Raw genomic sequence first — 22,890 nt, forward strand, 5'->3', positions numbered from 1 at the left:
ATGCTCTTTCCTCTGGCACCATTCTCACCTCATGCTCTTGTGCATGCGCTATTGTCTGGCACCGCTCTTGCCTCATCCTCTTTCCTCTGGCACCATTCTCACCTGATGCTGTTGTGCATGCGCTATTGTCTGGCACTGCTCTTGCCTCGCGCTCTTTCCTCTTACACTATTCTCATTGGATGCTCTTGTGCATGCACTGTTGTCTGCACCGCTCTTGCCTCACGCTCTTTCCTCTTGCACCATTCTCACCTCAGGCTCTTGTGCATGCGCTATTATCTGGCACCGGTCTTGGCTCACGCTCTTTCCTCTGGCACCATTCTCACCTCATGCTCTTGTGCATGCGCTATTGTCTGGCACCGCTCTTGCCTCGCACTCTTTCCTCTTGCACCATTCTCACTGCATGCTCTTGTGCATGCACTATTGTCTGGCACCGCTCTTGCCTCATGCTCTGTCCTCTGGCACCATTCTCACCTTTATGCTCTTGTGCATGCGCTATTGTCTGGCACTGCTCTTGGCTCACGCTCTTTCCTCTGGCACCATTCTCACCTTCATGCTCTTGTGCATGCACTATTGTCTGGCTGCACTCTTGCCTCACGCTCTTTCCTTCGGCACCATTCTAACTGCATGCTCTTGTGCATGCACTATTGTCTGCCACAGCTCCTGACTTGCACTCTTTCCTCTGGCACCATTCTCACCTCATGCTCTTGTGCATGCAATATTGTCTGGCACCGCTCTTACCTCACGCTCTTTCCTCTGGCACCATTCTCACCTCATACTCTTGTGCATGTGCTATTGTCTGGCACCGCTCTTGCCTCGCACTCTTTCCTCTTGCACCATTCTCACTGCATGCTCTTGTGCATGCACTGTTGTCTGCACCTCGCGCTCTTTCCTCTTGCACCATTCTCACCTCAGGCTCTTGTGCATGCGCTATTATCTGGCACCGGTCTTGGCTCACGCTCTTTCCTCTGGCACCATTCTCATTGGATGCTCTTGTGCATGCGTTATTGTCTGGCACCGCTCTTGCCTCATGCTCTTTCCTCTGGCACCATTCTCACTGCATGCTCTTGTGCATGCACTGTTGTCTGCAACACTCTTGCCTCACGCTCTTTCCTCTGGCACCATTCTCATTGGATGCTCTTGTGCATGCACTGTTGTCTGCACCGCTCCTGCCTCACGCTCTTTCCTCTGGCACCATGCACTGTTGTCTGCCACAGCTCCTGGTTCGCGCTCCGGTGGCAGCTCCGATGTCTGGCTCTGTCCCCGTCTCGCACCCTCCATCTGGCCTTTTTCGGTCTGCGGCCGCTGGGCGCCTGCGGCTCATACTCCCGAGTTACGGTAGTTCGTGCAGAGCATATGGCTCTTGTCAGATTGGAGGCCAATCGGGGCGAGAGTTTGCGAGTTTGGAAAGATACAGGAGGGCGTATTATGTGATGTGGAAAGTTTGAAAGGCGTCGCATGTGGGCCCGGCCCATCGCCACTGTCAATGTATTTCTCTTGGGCACGCCTGGCTCTGCCCCGTGCCCTGCCTCTTCCCGCCCCAGAGCCAGCCGTGCTTACCCTGGGAGCAGAGGCACGCCGGCCGGGTCCCAGCTGGAGCTCTCTTCTTGGAGAAATCTTGGAGCGCCCCGAGGCGCCGCCCCTTCTTTCCTGTGGAGTCCAGGGCACGATGGGTGCCCCAGAGGTGCACTATTGAGGGGGTCGTTGGGCCTGGATACGGCCGGGGGAAGCTGGGCGACCCCTCGGGTGACTCGACGATGAAGGCTCCTCAGAAGCCCCCCGGGAGGACGGACCAGATGCTGGGCGCCATGGCCGACATCCTCAGCTCTTTCGGCCTCCCAAGTCACGAGTGGGTGAGTGCCAGGACGCTTGCATGCTGGTCTGGTCGATGGCATCTACGACAAGGGCGTTAGTGGGTGCAAGGGGAATCGAAGACGATGCCCCACGAAGAACTTCACACACTGGCATTGTTAATAATAGACGGGCGATGGGCACCCCAAGGTTGGCCTCCATAGTCCTGCTAATGGGGTACCCTCGCGAAGGCTGGCATTGTTGCCAGTAACCTGGGGATGGACACACGCAAGCTGGCAGACCCGATCACCCTCGTGGGATGTTCATGTTAAGGCTGGCATTGACAGTAGATGGACACCCCAAGGTTGGCATCCATAGACCTGCTAATGGGGTGCCCTCGCGAAGGCTGGCATTGTTGCCAGTACCCTGGAGATGGACACACTAAGGCTGGCATTGCCGATCACCCTCATGGGATGTTCATGTTAAGGCTGGAATTGACAGGAGTTGCCCATACCACATGGTTGGCATTGATAGTCTTGCTCCTGGCATGCGCCCGCTAAGGCTGACTGACTCTGTTAGTGGTCACCTGGGGATAGGCAAACTGGGACTGCCATTGCCAAAAGTAATCTAGGAATGGCAAACTAAGGGTGGCATTCATAATCATTCCCATTGTATGCCCGCGATAGGGTTGGCATGGTTAATAGTAACCTGGCGATGGGCAAACTAACCGTGTCGTTGGCAATAGTAAACTGAGGATTGACACTGGCATTTCGAATGGTGGGATGCCCACGCTAATTGCTGCCATTGGTAATTGCGTTCCTGTGATGCCCACACTAAGCCTGGCATTGCTGATCGTTATATACTAAGGCCCCCATTGACATTTCTCTTCGTGAGGCCCACATTCATTGCTGTGATTGTTAACATGTGTTTCGTGATGCCTATTCCAATCCTGACGTTGGCTGTGTTACTAAGGGGGTGCCAACGCTAAGACTGGCATTGATAGGAGTGCTTAGAGGATGCTGAACTCGAGCTGGTGTTCATCACGTTGCCCGAAGTACCGGAGGATGCTTCAGAATAGATGCAGGTTTGACAGAGGAAACATACCTATTGCATTCTGGGGCCTGTAGTTTTGCTTCTCCATTATCTATAGCTAGAGCGTTACAAGAAACAGAAAATAGGGACTGATTGTGCTACTCAGCTTGACACAATGCAACGTGACATGCCTGCAGACAACAGGCAACAAAGCACGCGAGCTGCCAAAGATCACACAGCGTGGCATCAGGTCTTCCATGAGAATCCCCGAGGAATACAATGCCAGAATGCTACACAAAATGCCAGAATGGTATACAATGCACACAGGAATTGGCATTGTATTCCTCGGGGAATGCTACACAACAGACCCTGGCGAGTCCCGGGGGCCTGGTCCTAGCCATCTCTGCACCCCTGCACTGCTTTCCCTGGGTGGGGAGGGGTCACTGTGGGGCGCCGCCTCCAATCCAGCAGTTTGCAACGTCTTCCCAAATGTCGACTGCTTTTGCAGTACTTTCCCCTGTAATCTGATGACTCTGGTCGGCTTGCCCCCACTATGACTAGCCCATTTAAAGGGAAAGTGGAAGCCCCTTGTTTCCAGAGGGATTTCAATGCATGCCACCCCCCTGCCCCCGGCTCCCTGGCAGGCGCCGTATTTATTAATTAAATATTATGAACACATGCGTTGGAATGTTGAAAGTTACACAGCCAGTCGCGATGCAGTCCATAAGCACCAGTGTAGGGCCCGGGCTGGAGCTTCCTCACACCAGAATACTGTCCACGAGAGGGACAGGCGTGGGAGTGAGGGAGGGGTTGGGGTGAGGGGGGTTCACTGTTCACTTTGGAGCAGTAAATAACACTGGAGGGGTAGGGGGGAGTACTGATTCACAAAAGCGGTTTTCAATGGACAAAGAAACTGTTCTAACCCACTGAGCCGCCTTCCAGCTCTCGTTATTAGCTGGTGGTGTCCTAGGGACAACGATAGTTGATTTTCTTTGCGACCCAATTGGGATCGGGCCTTTTAGCTCCCCGACCTCCATCCATGGCACGTGCATCGAGTAATTATGTATTCAAACCCTTTAATACATGCCGTGGCCGGCATTATTCCCTCGTTACCACTCGTCCTAGGCAGAAGGCTTAAATGATCCCATGCCCACATTGCGAAGATTCCATATGTGTTCCCCTTTGTAATCTGGTAATTGCATTGCTTGCTTTAAAATGACAAGGCTGACACCCAGTGTGATCTTGGGCAGATTCAATCACAGCGCCAGAGATATGAAGTTGTCTCCGGCCAGATGTGAGTAGCGCAAGAAGTCCTACTTCTTTTCTTACCAGCTGGCACTGGTAGTTTAGTTTTTCCTATTGGAAACCCAGGACTACTAGTAGTTGTTGTACAAGCATTTATTGCGCAAAACAGTTTACCAACATAACACGCTTCTAGGTGCTGCACCAGTTTGCAGAGCAATACACTGAACGGGTGAACTACACAACGGACATGGAGTAACTGTGCTATCATGTGTTACATTGCATTGCTCCGGTAAATATGTGTACACACGATCAAACAGCATGTGTGAGAGGCGCCAGGCCAGCTTGAGGTCCAGTGCAGTTATTTCTACACGCAGCCCCGCCTCGAGGTCCCAGCGGATTGGCGAAGCCTGCACGTTGGTCTGACTGTGAAACGCTTTTGTGTGTAGGATTGGTCGAGTGGGCGTGTCCACCTGCTGGCTGCTTCGCCTGCGACAATGCGTGACTGGCTCGGCAGCCTGGCCGCCTTTATCCCGGGTAGCGGGTACACGCGCCCCGCTGGGAACCGGAGCTGTCATAGGTTTCGAGTTTACTATATTTATATCGGGTTCATAAAACGGATACATGTGCCGACATTGCACAGGTTAAACGTGATTCGTCTCTTTTGCTTAACCAACGGATTATTGACATACAGCTCGACATTGCTGGGACATTTATATCATCTATACTTAGATATTACACTTTAATATACAGTTTTCCAGTGAGTACACACAGGGGCGTGTTATAGCGCAACGTAGCTTTTTTAAAATCTCGAATGAAGAAGGTTTCAGAGGCAGGTGAAACTTTGGGCTCTATGTGATGAAATAAATCAAAACAAAACATGTTGCTTCTTTGCGTCGCCTTGCCTGCGCGGGCACTGCTTCAAGAGGGGGTGTGGGGGGGCTACTAGTCAGTAGTAAACCCACTACATTACTTCAGGGTGAGACCTCTTTGGCTCTCCAGCAGTGGCATCTCCAGGAATCAAACTTAGGGGGGCAGAAGGGGGCCATAGACAAAAGTAGGGGATGGGGAGCCTATAAAAGGACAATGTGTATGCTTTTCCCAAATTGACGCGGGCAAAGTAGTTCCTAGTGGCCGGGGGAGGTAAAAATCCTGCATTTATACAGCAAGCAATTCTGCGGTATATATACATATATCTGGATGTTAACGATATTGTGATATTGAAAATATATATCGGTATGTCTCCAAAATGTGGTATATCGCCCAGCAGCAGTTAAGTTCACTCTTAGTTTCGGGCCTTCACGGGCAATTCATTCAGATGTTGCCTGTGGTCATTGGCTGGTAATGGACACCTGCCATTTTATGCACTTTGGAAAGATGCAGCGTCCATTTTGCGTTCTGATCGCATCTGCTGTAGGGGGTCTTTCAAAAGTGTGTCATTAATACCCACGGCTCGCACTGCCTTTTTTGTGCATCTCGCATCTGGCTGCGGGTGCTTTTGTGGAAGGTCTGTGCAGATCGCAATTGGTCTGTGTGTTCCTTTCTCAGCTGTGTCTTTGTGTGGACATTTAATAGTGCAAAGGTAGCAAGAGCACTGACAATATCCAGAGCGGGCATGTGAACTAGAGGAGCACAGTGTGTGTCAGTATGCGTTCTATAACAGCGGTCAATCAGCAGCAAGATATGATCCTTTAAAGCAGTGTCTTCTGCCACTCAGATGTTTGGAGGGCAGTGTCTCCCTTTCAGTCCAGAAGAAAGTAAACAGGCTGAGCAAAGACCTTGCAAATGCGCAAGTGACGGCTGGGGCAAGAAGGCCAGCAGAAAAAACACTGAACCCCCAAAGCTGGGCGATCGGACGGGACACCCTTGTCACGGGCGATCTACCCGCCAAGACCCCAATCTGAATGTCAACAATTAACGGGTGGGCCAGCCCGATTGTTGAAATTCAAATTGGGCTATTTTTTCACTGTGCACTCACTACCTCAGGTAGGGCAGTGGGCAGGACTTGCCTTTTCAGCTAGCTGTGCATGCGTGTGCAAGCCCTGGACCCCGACTGCTGACCCTCACCCCTGTGCTGCTGTCCAGTGGGCACCTTTATGGTGTGTTCTTCACTGCATTTGCCGTGCCCATAGCCGACCCTGGAGGCAGCATTACAGCCCTGTGTATGGCGGCCCTGTGTGTGCGCCTTGCGGGCAGACCATAGGAAGCACTGCAGAGAGAGTAGCCCAGGTAGGGGGCAGGGGAGTTGCCAGCATTGCAAGGGGGGGGGGCGGTAAACCACGAGAAAAGTCCTGCTACTTTCCCCCCGAATGTAGTGCGCCTAATTCCATATGATCTCATTTGTGCCCCCAAACAGCCCACCTCTGCCCCATTTTACTTTTTTGGTAACAGATGCCGGAAACTCATGTATTAGAGCTCTGCCCATGCACTGTGGGGGCAAAATACATGCACGTCTCCTAACTTGCATATGGATTGCACCAACAGAAATTACTTCACGGAAATGGACATTGCAAGAAGCATCATCAGTCTTTGCTACTCTGCGGCACCATGGAAGTGACTTTAGAATAAGTTGCCATAAGTAAGCCAAGTCGGCAAATAACTTTGTGGTGCAAAATACCCAAATTACACTATTATATATGGAGCAAGTCTATAGTCACTTGCCGTTTTTTAAAATAACAGAATGATATATTAACATAAGCTATGAAGTGAATCACTTACAGAGCTGCAGATAAGACACAGTGTGATTAAATGATTTGCCCAGGATCACACACTTTGGTTAAATGGTGAAACCGGGATGTGGGCAATTTAAGCAACATCTTCCCAGGTTTAGTTGATATAGATTTTTTATTAAGGTTTTGCTTTGCATTTCATGTGCTTGAATAATCCTTTATTTATAGCAATGCCTTGGAAGCAAAACACATCACATAATAAACTAGCCTTTCATAGTAAACTAACTATACACTATATACATTGTCAGAGAAATATGTTGAGCAATACGAGGCTTTAGTTTTATTCTCCCCATTCTGCATGCACAGTCACAATAGCATCATGTAGATTAATGTAGCCTAACAAATACCCCTTGGGTTTTAAAGCCATAGTAATTTCAGAAAGCGTGCAACATTATGCATCCTTCTCACTTCTGATCACTCCCTCCCATTCCCATTCTAAAGGTACACATGTCCCTGCAAATAGCCCCCCTACACCCCCCCCCATCAGTGCTTAATGGCTCACATTGAAATGCTCTGTTGACACAGAGCAACGTGAGACCTGGCACCGCCGCCCCTCAACCCAGACTCCACCCTAGCGATGCCACTGCCTGCAGTTAGTGAGATATCAGTTCCGTGAACGTACTGCTACTCCGTGTTCTCACTGTGAGTGAGTGCAGTCTGTGAGATACAGAGCTGGCACTGACAGCCTCAGTCTCATAAAGCGTGACACTGCCGTCAGCGAGGCGCAGCCTCACTGACAACCTCTGTTCTTTCATAGGGGGAGAGACGGCAGTCACGGGTGAATGAGGCTCCAATCAACAAGGTGCAGGGCTCAGACAGTGCAGAGAGAGCAGCCCAGATGAAGTAGGGGGGCAGAAGGGGGTCCCAGGATTTCAGAGGGGGCCGGGCCCCCCATTCCCCACCCCAGCACCGCCACGGCTCTCCAGATGTCTTGAACTACAACTCTTGGCGGTGGAGGCAGCATAATCATAGTAGGAGACCATGGGAGTTGTAGTCCAAAACATCTGAAGAGCTACAGGTTGCAGACGCTTATGGGTAGGTAGTGGGAGCAAGTTATGTGCTGATATCGTTGGCAAACGAAATGGAATGTGCCATCTTTTGTCACTTAGTTCAGAGCTAGGTACTTGTGAAGTTAGAAGAACACAAATTAAATCAAAGTGCCAATGTCACAATAAGGTTCCACATTTTAGGATGAACACATATTATGTGTGTTTGAACCCAGCTGCACACCATGCACAGTTTACACATGCTGCCTAATTAGCAGGCCATTGGGGTTTGCAGCACACTCCACTGAGCACATAATTGCCAGTTCCCATGGTGCTCGGCTGGCAACTCCTTGCTTGCTTCCAGCTTGTACCCACTTGGCACACGCGCGCTTGTTTACATTTCGAGCACTTAGAAGATCATTTCCTGTTTCCGCTTACACGCTGCTTTCCCACACTGGCAGTTAAGTCTAGTCATCATTGCCCAGGCTTTGCTGCCCTCTCCAAGCAGATTCCAGTTGTTGTGGCTGCAGCTGGGAAGATGGGAGGCCAGTGTGCCCAGTGTGCCCCGTGGGCGACAGCCTGCAGTGTAACCTACGGCGTAGACACTGCTCCCAGCCAGGGCCTATTACTGGCTTGCAGGCTGGCGGGGGCGGGCCCAGGAGAGTTCCCAGCGGGCCCCTGACAGGGTTTCTCTCCCCTCAGATATGCTGTGCTCGTAGCCCTGAGCCAATGCCCCAGCAGGCACCGGTCCTGGTATAGCACCGGTGGCTGGACGTGTGGCGGCGGCAGTGCCACAGAAGCAACAGCATGTGGCTTGCTTTCACACTGGCAGAATGTCCGGACTTGCATGGCGATAGCAATGGTGGCAACCACAGCACACGCCTGGTCGTTCCCTGACATCCACACAATTCCTGCCTTCGCACGGGCACCGCGGCGGCACACACCGGGCCGTTGTGCGGGATGGCTAGTTGTAGCCTGAAAACGACGAGTAAGGGCCTACATCACAGAGGGTTTTCCAGTGGGGAATTGCCTGTGAACTAGTCGCCTGGCCCAGCCCTGATACCATGACAACCTTTGCGCCAGTGTGAGCGCTAGAATGAACACAAGGGCAAGAGGGGCCATTTCACAACCCTTAACACGTGCACATATCATTGTATTTGTCCAATTGTGAGACCAGTGCACATCTGGAGACTGTGCTGGCTTTCCAGAAAGAACCTGATGCCTTGGGTAAAGGCAGTTCCAGATGGCATCTCCTACATGTGCACAGAGCCGATATATCCCAGAGTAGAATTCCTAGTATAATTCCACGTTGGCACATTCACTATGCTCCCGGTTTGATAAATGATGCATACTCCAGTGTGAAAACTCCCAATATATTCCCACAGCTCAACTTTCCTGCTTTGCCAATCCGCGTGTATCACAATTTTGCCAATTCAATTAAACTCCCAGTGTGGCAACCCCAGCATATATGCCGATTTTTCACAAGCCCAATGCATTCCTAGTTTGCACAATGTTAATATATTTCCAGTTTGGCAATCCTAGTTTACTTTATTCTGGATCCTCCCAGAATAAATGCAGTTTATCCAACCTGAAACTGTATTTATGCATATTTATAAAATCCAACACTTTACCCAAAGGCATCTTGGAGCTATAAAAAACAAAAACGCACAGAAATACAGACAACAGAACCGTATTAGGTTATTATTATATTATAATGGTTCTTTTATAATGCACTTAATACCGGGGATGTGTTTTCTAAGCACAAGGCCGGGATTCGAGCCTGTGTTGCTAAGCGTTGCCCCTGAGCTATCCTCCCGGGAAAAGCTAAGTCTGACTACGTTTTTGAACTCTCACATGGCCACAAACTGCCCTGCTAGATAATGGAAGACAATTCCATAGCTTTGACGCCTGGTATAAAAATCTTCCACCATCAACGTGAAATAGAAGTCTCTAGACTAGAGTGTGTCTGTGGAAGCATACATTCTACGAGATTAAATTAAACATCACAGTTTATTCTTAAAAAACAAGTCACGAAGGCCCAGCTAACAGAGAAGTCGAGCTGCTACCTATTGGACCCTTTGCACTCAAAGGCAAAGACCCACGTATTGCAGGGATGCCAGGTTGGGCAGGCCGGGGACAGACAGGAGTAGGAGTGGCCGGTGGCGTCTTGTCTGCGCCACCTCAAACCTGTTTCTGGTGGCGGATGCTGGCCATGGATGCTGGTGGGGGCCCAGCTGGCGGTGCTGGGGCACGGAAATCCCCCATAAATGGAGTGCGGAGAAGCATAGGAGCGGATGGCGCAGCTGGTGGTCTCGGTAGTTGGTCAATCATTCAAACAAATGGAGCAGAGAGTGCAGGATCACCCTGGGTGTTGTTGGACACATCAGCCGTCGACATACATTAGGTTGGGTACGTTGTCCTGCAGGTGAACCATGTTTCGCCCAGTGTTGGAAGCCCAATGCCGGAAGATGGGGCTTCCGCGCCTGGATTTGATTATGATGCACGTAGGGGGGCAACAACCTGGTACAGTTGGGTAGACGGGCTCTGAAGGAACGCGTGTTGTCTCTGTTGGCTTGGCTCTGACGTTTTTGCCCAGGGGTACTGCCGGTCTAGTCCCAAATCATTCCAGGGGTTAAGTGGAGGCAACCCAGACCTGCACACCCATTAAACATTTACGCCGAAAGTTAAACCATGAACTTTCTCGGATGGCAGCCTGCCATGGGCATCTTCGGACCGTGGAGGGGCCCTGAGACTTTTCATCATGACAGGGTTCACCTGTCCCACATGGGGACGGAACTGTTGCTCCTGAACTTTCTAGACGTTGTTAGGACATTTGGTCAGATGGGGTGTCACAGACCGGTGGGTCCATGCCCCTGTGGCAGGTGGAGGGGGACCATGTGGGCTCTGAGCTTTTGCTACCGGGGGGCTACTGAGCTGGAATGGTGTTTAGTGCATATCAAAGAAGCCCCCTATGGCTTTCTCATTTCCAGAGACAGGCTGACCGCTTGCACGGCAGGAGCTCTCTGAAAAACCACTGGAAGTTTGATGGTGGGTAGAAAGACTGAATTCATAACAGCCCTATATGAGAAGTCAGGGTGGGGCATAGGAAGTGACATATCCCTTAGGTCTTGAATCTCCCTCCATAGGTACAATAGAGAAGAAATTGAACACTGTCCGACCCAAACTGAAGAAGACTCTGCACTCTTCTGCTTTTATGAAAAAAAACAACCTTACGTTGTTTATTTCGTTTTTGATCCTGAAGAAAGCGGCTAGATGAAAACATAATTCGCTGAAACCGGTAGACTACAAGAATTCAGGTCGATCTCCTGAAACCCCAGGACATTCAGATTAATGAAAGCCCAGGATAGAAAATGGAATAGGACACTTTATGCACAATAATCTGTTTTTTACTGGACACACAAAAGGGGAGAAATAAACCACAGCACACGCCCGCAAGTGTGGGTTTTTATGGAAATAGTAATATTGGGAAAGTAGTGAGTCAGATTAGGGCAAGTCTCTCCTCTTTCCTAGATAGGCGGCACATCTAGGACGAGATCACCTTTTGTGATAGGGGTAGAGAGACTTTCTGTGAGGGAGATTTAGTGAGCTGTAGGCCTCTGTCTTAGAAGCTACGAATAGAACCTTAACTAACTGCCACCTTTATGTGTGATATAATACAAAATGTGGCCAGGGTGGCATCCTATCCTTATGCGTGTCTAGTGTGATCATTTCTGCCCTGGCACCACCCCCTGCAGAGCCCACAATAAATGCCTGTCTCAGGAAGGCCCAAGTACACAGAGCATTTGAAAAATTCAGTCTAGAGTAGACAAGGAAAAGAGCAGAGTGTCTGGTTGAAGTAATCTGCGATGAGAATGAAAAAAAAAAGCTTTCATCATGCTAACCCATTTAAAAAAAAAAATAATCGCACAATTTTGGGTTTTGATACTTTTTTGGGATTCATTGAAAATAGTATTCTATGATGGAAAATGCATTAGCTTTCAATGGCCCTTATTCACAGAGCGTTTTCCAATGGGGGTTTGCTATTATAAAACGCTTCTGTGAATTAGGCCCAAAGTCTCAGCGACTGTGAAATGGTAACAGGAAAAAGTGAGGGAAGAGACAGCTCCGAGAGCTTTTTCAAGTCTGTCTGGCATGGGAGGAATGCACGGCTCTGATCATCTTATCTAAGAGTTATGCATCTACAACACGGAACCATTAGCGTGCAGACAGAGCAGTGAGACATAGTCTGCTGTTGACAACATTGGAGCAGTCTAGTCTCGCGTGCTTTCCCACACGTGTGGAAAGCGCTTTCTAAAATGGGGGTCTGGGGACCTTGAAAATGTCTCAGAGGGTAGGATTTAGAAAAGGCGGAGGATGGATGTGTGATAGTGTATTCATTTTACACGGATAGCTGCATTGCTGATAATCTTTGCACTGGAATTCCGGACTGCTTTAAGGGTGCATATATAGGGAGCAGGCATAAGAGTGGCATGATTTTGGGTATACACTTTCATTTATTATTAAATGGGTGGAAGAATGCCTCTCTGTCCCTGAATCTAAGAGGGGTTTCACTACCTCAAGGAAAACTTGTGATATTGTCGGGAAGTCCAAAACTGAAAAGTCTGGCACTATCGCGTCTCCAAAACCCACCTCTGTCACCAACACGAACACTCTACAATAATAGTGCAAGGAGGATCTCTTCTCAAAGTCAAAAGAGTTCCTTGTGTTTTCAACCAACAGAAAAGTTCCCAGTCTCTCTGGTGACAAAAGGGGATGCAAAAATAATGTTAATAAAATACAAGATTCAATGCTTGGGTTGTGCTCTTTTCCCCTAGACGACTCTTGTGTTATGCTCATTCCTTTGGGGCTCCTGAAGCCCCTTTTCTCTTAGATAAAATGTCATTGGACAGTTGACAAGGTAATGTGTCTTGTGTTTGTGTTTTTTTATCCTAGCATCTTTGCACAGTGCACTATCGCAATACTTTACACGTCATTGGTTTACTCTCCTGCCAAGCCAGTGTTTCCTCGTTGAATGTCTCTCAAAGGGTCCCAGACCCTCTTTTCCTCATGTGGGTGCATGTATCTGCTTGGTTCACTCTCCTTCCAAGCATACAACTTCTTCAGGGTCCCGGACCCGCTTGTTCTCACTCTATGGTTTGGGTGTAGGTCCCAGACTCACATGGCTTAGCTGTATTTCCTTGGTTCACTCTCCTCTGAGTATACAACTCACTTGGGGTCCTAGACCCTCTACTTCTCGTTCTCTTGTTTGGGTGCAGGTCCCACACTTGCACACCTTTGTTGTATCCCTTTGGTTCACTCTCCTGCCAAGTATACAACTCTTTCAAGGTCCCAGACTCTCTGCTTCCAACGTTGTATTTCTCACATGGCTTTCACCAGACCTCCTGCACCTCCCCTACAGCCCACGTACCTGTTTCCTTCCTCCTTACAGGTTACACTGGATCCCGGGCAGCTGTGTCCCTCTGTGAGACTCCGGTAGAGTTCGGGCTTCGAGCTGGGTCGCAGTGGCTCAGCAGCACTCCAATGCTTCTTGGCTGCATGTTCCCTCTTTTGCACACTTTGCTGGGGCCTGATACACCTGGAGGACTTGCTTGACGGGAACACTAGTAGTCCCCTGCGGGCATACCATATTTGGGTTCTCCCTCTCATCCCTGTGCTCTTCCCTTGTGCTTGCGTCTGCTGCTTTCCTCCATGGCCCCCGTTGCCCCTCCTCAGAGGAACTCTCTCCCTCGTCTCAGTCCCAGTGGAGCTACTTTGAAAGCACTGCCTGGGATTATTGTACTTCTTTGGACCTAACAGTTGTGGTGAAAAGCTAGACCGCTCACTCTGCTTCTCCAGAGTGATCGTCTGACTCCTGGTCATCTTCTTCACAGTACCATTTCCCAAACTATATGTATAACACTTCGTACTTTCTGGTCTCTCAGTCATGTGCGTTGTTCTTACTGACTTGAAAACAGAATACGTTAACTATATCTAGAGAGGGGGACGGGTGGTTTAGGGTTGAAGAAGAGGTTAAGTGCATTGAGGAGGAGTCATACCACATTCTCTGATGATGGGCATCACCAATCCCATAGGGGAATTCCTTCCCCATGTGATCCTCCCTCAGTGCACCACCCCCAGGGGGATTATTGTACTGTGGATGCACAGCACTGGCCCCATGGGAAAGGCTTCCCCCTTGGGGAGAAGGGATGACATCCTCAGATTCGTAACACTGTTTTTTGCGGAAAGACTGCAGTGGTTTGTAACACGTAGCAGTATTTGAAATAAAACGTAACACTGCTTTGCATTTTGGTTGGTCAGTTCTTTTAGGTATGAGCAAATGCTGTGTGTCCTCCTCTATGTTATGTTATGTTATGTTATTTTGCATTTATATAGTGCCTTATATACCATTGGTATGGTCTGAAGGCGCTGGTAGGTTGAACGCCCTTGGGAACCGAAGTTCGGGTCAGTAGAGAGAGTAGAGAGAGTTCAAAGGTGCGTGTGCGCACCAGGTATGTGTGCAGCTGGTGCGGAATTCGTGTGGTAGCTGCTTCTTAGCGGTAGGTGTGGTGGTTGAGAGATCAGGAGTATGTGTTCGCTCTGGCAGGATTTATGCAGACCGAGTGTGGCTGCGTTAGGCATGAGGAGAACACCTGGCTTGGGGGTGTGAAACCAGCAATGTTTACTTAGAGTGATGGGGAGTGAGCGGGAGATGTTGATATGAGAACAGTTATACCGAATGGTGTCATAGTATCTCTGTGTTCTAGTTGAGTGGTGGTATAAAGAAGAGAGTAAGCGTGGGGTGTGGTATGATATATGCCCTTTCAAATGTTCCCTGCATTCCAAAGCATATTATGTACGTCACTCAATTCTATGCGATCAGGTCCGTTCTATGCAATTTTTATTCATTTCAGGCGTTCAAGATTGCCCTAAACACTCAGGCACTCTATGTCTTGATAAGGAGTATAATTACTGACGCGTGTATGAAATACAATGGCAGCAAAAGAGCGGCATTCAAAGGCTCTTTACAGATAAGTTCAGGGGTTGGCCGAAGAGCCAAATAAAGCAGCCACAACTCTTCCATGTATAAATTGAAGGGGCCGCGGCTCAAACAAGCTTTGGTTTTGTCGACTAGTTTCATTACCCCAGTAAATTCCTAGTTTGCTTTATGCCAGTATATTCCTAGTTTTCCAGTTTGCAAATTCACAATTGATGACCAGTTTGACATTCCCTGTGGTTCTCTATCATGCATGGTTTACGGGTACACACCATTCCAATATTCCCCAAATGGGCACAATACTAACAGATACCCTCAGTATTTATAGTACTAGTATAAACATAGTTTGCAAAATTGAAGCATACACTCAGATTACAGTTGCATCATTTCATTTTCTGTGCATTCCCACTTTGCTATTACACAGTTTCTTTATACTCCTGGTTTACTGTTATACAAAACATCCCCCTTGGAAAATCCCAGTATATTCTCAGTCTGTACAGCCCCAAACGTTTACTAGTTTGAAAATAGTGTGCCCCAAATTGTAAAATCTCAATGTGTTCTTAGTTTGACAAAAGCTGTACACTCCAGTGTGAAAACCCTAGCATACTCCAGTTTGACACCAGAGTATACTATTACTAAACTGCACAAACCCAGTGTATTCCCATATTCCCACTTTACCACTTTAGTCACAGTACATTCTTTTTTTAAATACCCCATCATAATTAATAATCAGAATATTTTCTATATATACATTTTTTTCTTTTTCTTTTCTGGTCTGCATATGTTATGTTATATTATATTTGTATAGTGTTTCCTGCCCTATTTAATGGTTTCAAAGCATTGTTGGAAACATTATCCTTTGGCAGACTGTAGTCGGAAAAGATGAGAGGGAGGATTAACACAATGCATGCAACAGATATTGTTGTTTAGGCACGGTACGGAAAGCAGAAATGTCTAGTGTGCAGATATTTGATTCCGAAGAGTAGATTGGAAAGAGGTAAAGACTGTATCGAAGAGTGATGATAGAGACTATGTGACAGTTGGACCATTTGTTTTCATGGGACTCAGCTCTAAAGCTATGTGGTGCAGTGCTAAAAGAGGAAAGTACTTGGAATAACAAGTGTATGAACCCCTAGGGCAACCGTGTACACCTGAGGGCACTGCTATACTTTACATGCAATGTAAATGCATAGAGTAGATATATATATATATATATATATATATATATATATATATATCTCCAAGGAAAGGAGGAGAAGGCGAACCACACACCTGCGGGCCAATTGCAGGTGGCAAACTCCAAAAAAGGCGGAGGAAAAAACAAGGAAACACTGTGTAGTGAATACAGATGTTTTTTAAAGTTTAAAAAAAGAAAAAAAGTTGTACAAAAGATATTAAGCACAACAGGCAGCAACACAAAGACAGACAGAGGCAGGACGCCGTGGTGCACGACCTGCAACACAACGCGTTTCGGGCTACACTAAGCGCTTGATCACGTGAGGGGAGAGAGGGCGTGGCTGGTATAAATATAGACAGTACAGGTAGTCCTACTGCTCTCTCAGTTAACTCTGTAAGGGCCAGGCAGTTGATGAAAACACTGGCGGCCATGATATAATGGAGTAAAGTGCATGAATATCCAAAGAAGGCTGGAATAAACCCCAAGTGAGGGTAAAACACGGGACAGAACCACAGACTGCTACATGTGTATGACAATACGGCAAGAAAAAAATACATAAATCCGTATAGTGTTAAAGTCAACATACATGTCAGAGTACCATATATACATATATATATATATATATATATATATACACAGTCATCAATAAAAGCAAGTATAAAACAGAATGTGGCAAGATAATACCCACATTTCAACTAGACATGCACACAGTAAAACAAGAAAATATGTACCACATATTAGAGATAGCTGGATGGAAGAATAGTAAAATATGGAATATTAAAATCAACAAAGCTGTAAATAGCAATACAATGACCAATATGAGGTGCACACACGAAAAAGGCGGATGCTTACAACCCAACCCAAATGATACAACAGGTAGGTAGGCTAGTTGCTAAAAGTAAAAATTGGGCAAAGGACTAAAGTGCTAGTGCAGGAGTGGGGATGAAATCACCACCAATGGAGGTTAATATACTAATGACTCGGGATACAGAGTCAGAAGGTAAAAAAACAGCCATGCCTGACCTTAGGACATAACAGGTGTACAAGTAGCAGTAAGCCAACACAAATATCTTTAAGGCCTCGTAATGGCAGGGCCATACTAAAGTGCGAGTGCAGAAGGCAGCTGGAACAGTCCTAGCAAACACATGCCACAATGGCAATATAAGTAAACACATAACAAAATGGAGCCCAAAGGTCAAATTCCATGAAACAGTATGAAGTTCATTAAATGAAACAGACAGGACCGACCACCGATAAACAGAGCAAAAAGAGACAGCAGGTCAAAGCCACATAGGTAAGAAGACCAAGATTGAACCCCAACGTGAGGGTATAAAATATATAAAACCAATCCCCACAGATTGCGATAGTAAGCAGCCAGATCGAAGGCAGAAATAAACAATATTAAAAGGACAAGAAATAAAATTATCATACCCAAGGCTAAAGAAATCCATACAGGAGCGGTAGCGGCCATGTAGTTATGGTTAAGTTGCTAAACCTAGAGGAAGATATATATATATATATATATATATATATATATATATATATATATATATATATATATATATATATATATATATATATATATGTATATATATATCTTACTGGTGTGGACACCAGCCAGTGGGTTGCACAAGATTGTTATCTTCAAAAGCGATGAGTCAGAGTCCATCAATAAAATATCTTCTGTTTATTTTTAAAATCAATTAAAAAACCATAACATAGGTGTTCCCAAAATTTAAAGCCAAAAGTGTGGCAGCCTGACGCGTTTCGCAACGTTCCCGTAGCTTGTTCACATAATCTGCCCATTCATCCAACACATTCTGATAAACAGGTGAAGACAATAAAGAGGGAGGGCAGACTCGTGGAGTGGAAATATGTCAGCCATATTGCGGGAGTAAAAACAAAACTGTTTGTCCAGTTTGTTTGATAGCTCCACAATGGCTTAAAGAAACAGCAGCCATACTCCATTCCACCATATTACGTGTTTGTTATCAATGTTCTTCAAAACGTACACGTCCCTGGGGCAATCATTATAATATTGATTCTATGTGCATACAAATGGATAATATGATTTTCCAAATGTGTAAATAGACAGCACCTGGGCATGCTGTGGGGCAGATCAAACAGAATCACCTCCCAGGGTAGGTGGAAACAGACAGTCTGCTGTAGTGATGACAGTGTGTTGGAGAGGAGTGAAACATGTTCTCGGCCACAAAGCAATCCTACAGTCCCAGGCGGTATAAAGTGCAAAGTGCATAGTCATCATAGGAAAGTCCTTTTGAGCCAAGTAACACATTTCACAACGTCACTTAGTATCCAATGTTGGAAGTTCACCTCCAGTTCTGAGTCACAACAGCAAGGCATTGTTGGTATGATAATAATCTCAAATTCAACCCTTTATCTCCAGAAAATTGTCTATGTCTAAGAGGGCAGTGCTACTTTATACATTGCTTAATCAACCCAAGACAAACATATGCAAGACTGCGAAGACAACTATGTACCTGGTTTCCACCTTATTAGCAATCATCAGTGCAGTATAGTCCTGATAACCTTGTGGTTGGAGCATTTGGCTATGTTTTCACAACACCAATATAGTTATGGTGGGTTTAAAAAAGTTTGAAAATAAAACATTTCACCTGAAACATGAAAATTGGAAAGTCCCTATGAGCCACAACCCTACCTAGTAGCTATTGCTGGAAGTTCACCTCCAGTTCTGAACCACCACAGCAAGGCATTGTGGGTATGCAAATTAGCTCAAATGCAAACCTTTTTCTCCAGGAAATTGTCTTTGCCTAAGAGGGCAGTGCTAATTTATACATAGCTTGATCAACCCAAGACAAACATTTGCAAGACAACTACATGCCTGGTTTCACCCTTATTATGAATCATCAATGCAGTATAGTCCTGACAACCCTGTGGCTGGAGCATTGGCCATGTTTTCACAACACGAAGAAAGTTATGGTGGGTTTAAAAAGGTTTGAAAAAAATCTTGTCGCCTGAAATGTGAAAATAGGAAAGTCCATTTGAGCCAACTCACACATTACACAACACCACCTGGTAGCCATTGCTGGAAGTTCACCTCCAGTTCTGAGCCACAACAGCAAGGCATTGTGGGTTAGGGAGTTATCTCCCCAGCTCTGTTCTACTGCATTCCCAATGTGCACGGCAATGCTAGTATATAGTATCCACAAAATAGGAACCTGGTTGGGGGATGTGAAACTCAAATCTTCCCTATCGTTATATCACAATTTGATTTGAGTCAATTTAATTCAAATATTGCTTTTTTTCATGAGGTTTGTTTGCTCCAAACTGTTGGATTCCTGTTATTACTTTGTCCTTCAAGGTTTTTTCACATGGTCTGTTGTTTCCCAAAAAAAAACATTACATGTTTATTTTGTTTCCTTGGAACGCAACCTTTATTAAAAAAAATAGAGGTGTTGATCTAATGTCTTCTTGACTGTAGAAAAAATTATATATGTCGAGAGATAGAACTCATGAAACTGTATCATAAGTCATAGTTGTTAAAAAAACATTCTTTAGAGTGTATGGACCAAAGCTAGTCGAAAAACAACTCCTATCCCTTGTGATCCGGAGGTGTACTTCTTAATGTGAACTCCGAACCTCAAGTTTTTATAAAATTTGATTTACTTTACTAATCAGGTCACATAGAAGCCGACCGGTTTCAGTGGTATTAAGGTTGTTAGAACCACTTTCTTCAGGGCTAGGGACCAACACCCCTTAGTGTGTGGTCAGATTTCTTCTGCTGGTGATGGTGAATTTCTAGGTTCAGAATAGGAGATTGCCCCTTTGCAAGCGAAGCAACTCCCCAATGTAAGGGTCCTTGGATGCGGGCAGATAAATTATTTACAATTATTTACACATTCCTGAATCCGAGATGATCGTATGTTCCTAATTCATCTTTGTGTCAATGTATCTCATTGACGGTGGATCTGGCAGTGCAGCAATTTCACAAAATGGATGCGCCCATGTGCTTGCTTTTGCGAATTTTGAGCTTGAATAGCTCAAAATTTTACATAGGAAGTTTTAAAACAGAGAATGCTAGTATTTATTTTTTTATGTTGCCTATCTATTTTTTAAATACATTTGTTTACTAGACCATGCCTTTAACCCTTTACCCCACCCCTAAAAGCATTCTCTATAACAATTACTGTTCTAAAATATTCAATATATGTTCATTCTTTATAAAATATTCGATATAAAGACTGCATACCGGGCAACTATACTTTTATCAGTACATATCTGTCACGTGTGGTCAACAAAATAAGAGTCGAAGGTTTGAAAGTATTTTGACATGCACTCCTTCCTTGTGCACACCACCATCTTTCATGCCGTCTCCCATACGCGACTGTCAGAGGCGGCTGTTGCATTATGGGTGGCCAGCGGCCACCCCTCTGGGTCCTGCACAACTCCAGCCCCTTTGTATTATGGAGCCAGGGTATTGCACGCGCTCATAATGCACATGTGTTTGCATTACACAGTTTGCATTTGCAAACAATCTACCAATAGTTAGGGTCTTTAAAAATACAAAGACGCATGCTTACTGTGACCCTGCGCAGCTCTGTGCGTGAGGTCAAGCTGGAGCCATCACAAACCTGCCCCGACGCTATTGCACGCGCAGCACTAGGAGCACCAGGGCAGTGCTTCATTTGCACAAAAATAAGTGCCAGGGTTCAAATATTTTCTAGCACGTCCGTGGCAGAGCGGGTTGGTGCTTCCTGCCCACTGTTGACATCGATGTAATGTCCTACCTCTATGGCCATTGTTTGTTTGTTTAGAGGATAAGTCCTCTGTTTGTTGCTGTTTACTAGTGGGCTGCGACCCACGTGTGAAAGGGCCGGGTTACCGCCCGAAAGGTCAGTTCGAGATTAATAAATCAGAGTTGAGACGTGCATTCCTGTCTCTGCGATTCATTGCTTCATTTTGAATTGATTACCTGCATGCTTTATTGACCCTCGGCGTTTCAGGCGAAGCACACTCGTAACATAACATTGGCGACGAGTCACAAGTAGCATCGAGGCCGGTATCATTGCGTGTTTCAGCACCAGCCCGATCCTGCACCCGAGACGGACCGACCGGACCTCGGCACCGGAGCGGCCCACCACCCACGCAGTCTTAACGACGGAATCAAGCAAGATCACCGGCAGCCCCAAAAGGGGACTACGTGAAGCGAATCACGACAAAAGCATGCCTTGCGCACATCGTGGATGACACGAGGAGCGAACGTATCATTACGCGCAGCGTCATCTACAAAAGCACGTGGAACAAGTCTCCGTCTACGCACACGCGTATCATCATAAATCAGCCAGGAAAACACCCGAGAAACACTCGCCGTATCAAAAGACAACATCAAAACGCACGTGTTTTATTCGAAAGACATCATTTCTCAACTATCGAAGTATACGCCATTGCAACAGAGAACTGCTGCATGCTAACAAGCACGACTCAAGCACAAATTTACAACGCCTGACCACAAGTGAGTGAGCGGCCACCACAAATCACCGAAAATGTCTGAAACGAACACAGACAGTGGTATCATGAGCCCTGCAGCCAGCTCTACTCCACGCCACCCTGCAACCGTGGAAGAGAGCGCATCTGAGTCACTACAACTACAGGCCATGCAGCCATTTGACATGACAGATACCAGCAGTCTGGCACCCAGATGGATCAGGTGGCTCAAAGAACTCAATATTTACATTGATGCATCAGGAGTAAGAGAAGAACGCAGACTTAAAGGCATCCTACTACACTCACTTGGACCAGTGGTGCGAGACATCGTTTTCGAAATGCCCGAATCCAGTACAGACACCTTCCATGGCATTATTGACTCATTAAACACCTACTTCGCACCACTGAGAAATGTGGACTATGAAAGACACATATTTCACACATCCACACAGGAAAAGGGAGAGACCATGGATAATTTCGTGATGCGACTCAGGAAAAGAGACAAATATTCAACAGAGGAAGCTTTGAAGTCTCAAACCATTGCTGGATGTGAATCGCATGATTTTAGGAAAAAACTACTGCAAAAGAGTAGAACGCTGGATGAAATTCTGCAGCTGGCACGAGCTGATAACGCCCTAGCACTACAGACAGAATCCTTGGGCAACATCAAGATCACACAATCTGCCTCGACCACAACCATCTGCCCCATCAGATCAACAAGAGACTCATCTGAACAGAAGAAATGCTATAGATGTGGTTTCAAATTCCCACATGTAGGCCCATGCCCGGCCACTGGACATAATTGCGAGAAATGTGGCGGAGAAAACCATTTTCAATCTGTCTGCAAGAATATTAATTTCTTCCAACCCTCTGAACCAAACCGAGACACGCGGAGGCACGAGAGCCGCAACGCCAGGAAGGAAAGCCCTAGGTCCCGTGCACACTACTCGCCAAAACATACCGGGCGGCAGCCTCACAGCACGTCCTGAGCAGAACCGCGAGAGGAGGGAAGACGTGAAGAAAAAGGAGAATATTCCAGCCACCATAGGAGCAGACATGATTCGCAAAGGAGACATTCTAGACAGAAAATGAGATACTTGTATGACTCCCCACGCAGAGGACATGAGTCACGCTCGTCCTCATCCAGCAGAGACCGGAAACGGGGATACGTCCACGCTATCGGCAACAGCACAGCCACAGAGTACAGCCCCACCCTATTACTAAGCGCAATGGACAAAGCAGAGAATTCTTAATTGACACTGGGGTCACTGTAAATGTGATCAACAATGAAATCTACGAGTCACTCACTTACAAAAAACCGCTAAAGGAAGCTGACAAGCTAATATACCCATATGGATCAAATAAGCCCCTCAACTGCCAAGGGATGTTCATGGCGAACTGCCAATAGAAGGACAAGAGCCAAAAGATCAAAATCTACGTCATAAAAGGTGAAGTGCCAGGAGGCAGCATCCTGAG

The 22,890-nt window shown here is 46.7% G+C and overlaps 1 protein-coding gene across 2 annotated transcripts in view; it reads left to right on the plus strand.

Annotated features, from left to right (window-relative positions):
• The first annotated feature begins 1,417 nt into the window (after window positions 1–1,417).
• Window positions 1,418–22,890, plus strand: part of ARHGEF25 (Rho guanine nucleotide exchange factor 25) — a 1,011,938-nt gene continuing 990,465 nt past the window's right edge. The window contains exon 1 of one of the 2 annotated variants that reach the window (XM_069653604.1): window positions 1,418–1,850. In XM_069653604.1, the coding sequence (XP_069509705.1) occupies window positions 1,755–1,850 (96 nt within the window). In that variant the 5' untranslated portion in view covers window positions 1,418–1,754. Of the gene's footprint in view, window positions 1,851–2,851; window positions 2,873–22,890 lie in introns of those variants that run through there. The other variant, XM_069653606.1, reaches the window with a different exon arrangement.

The sequence above is a fragment of the Ambystoma mexicanum genome, chromosome 3q (assembly GCF_040938575.1).
Source record: "Ambystoma mexicanum isolate Mex_15411 chromosome 3q, UKY_AmexF1_1, whole genome shotgun sequence".
NCBI classification, from domain to species: domain Eukaryota; kingdom Metazoa; phylum Chordata; class Amphibia; order Caudata; family Ambystomatidae; genus Ambystoma; species Ambystoma mexicanum.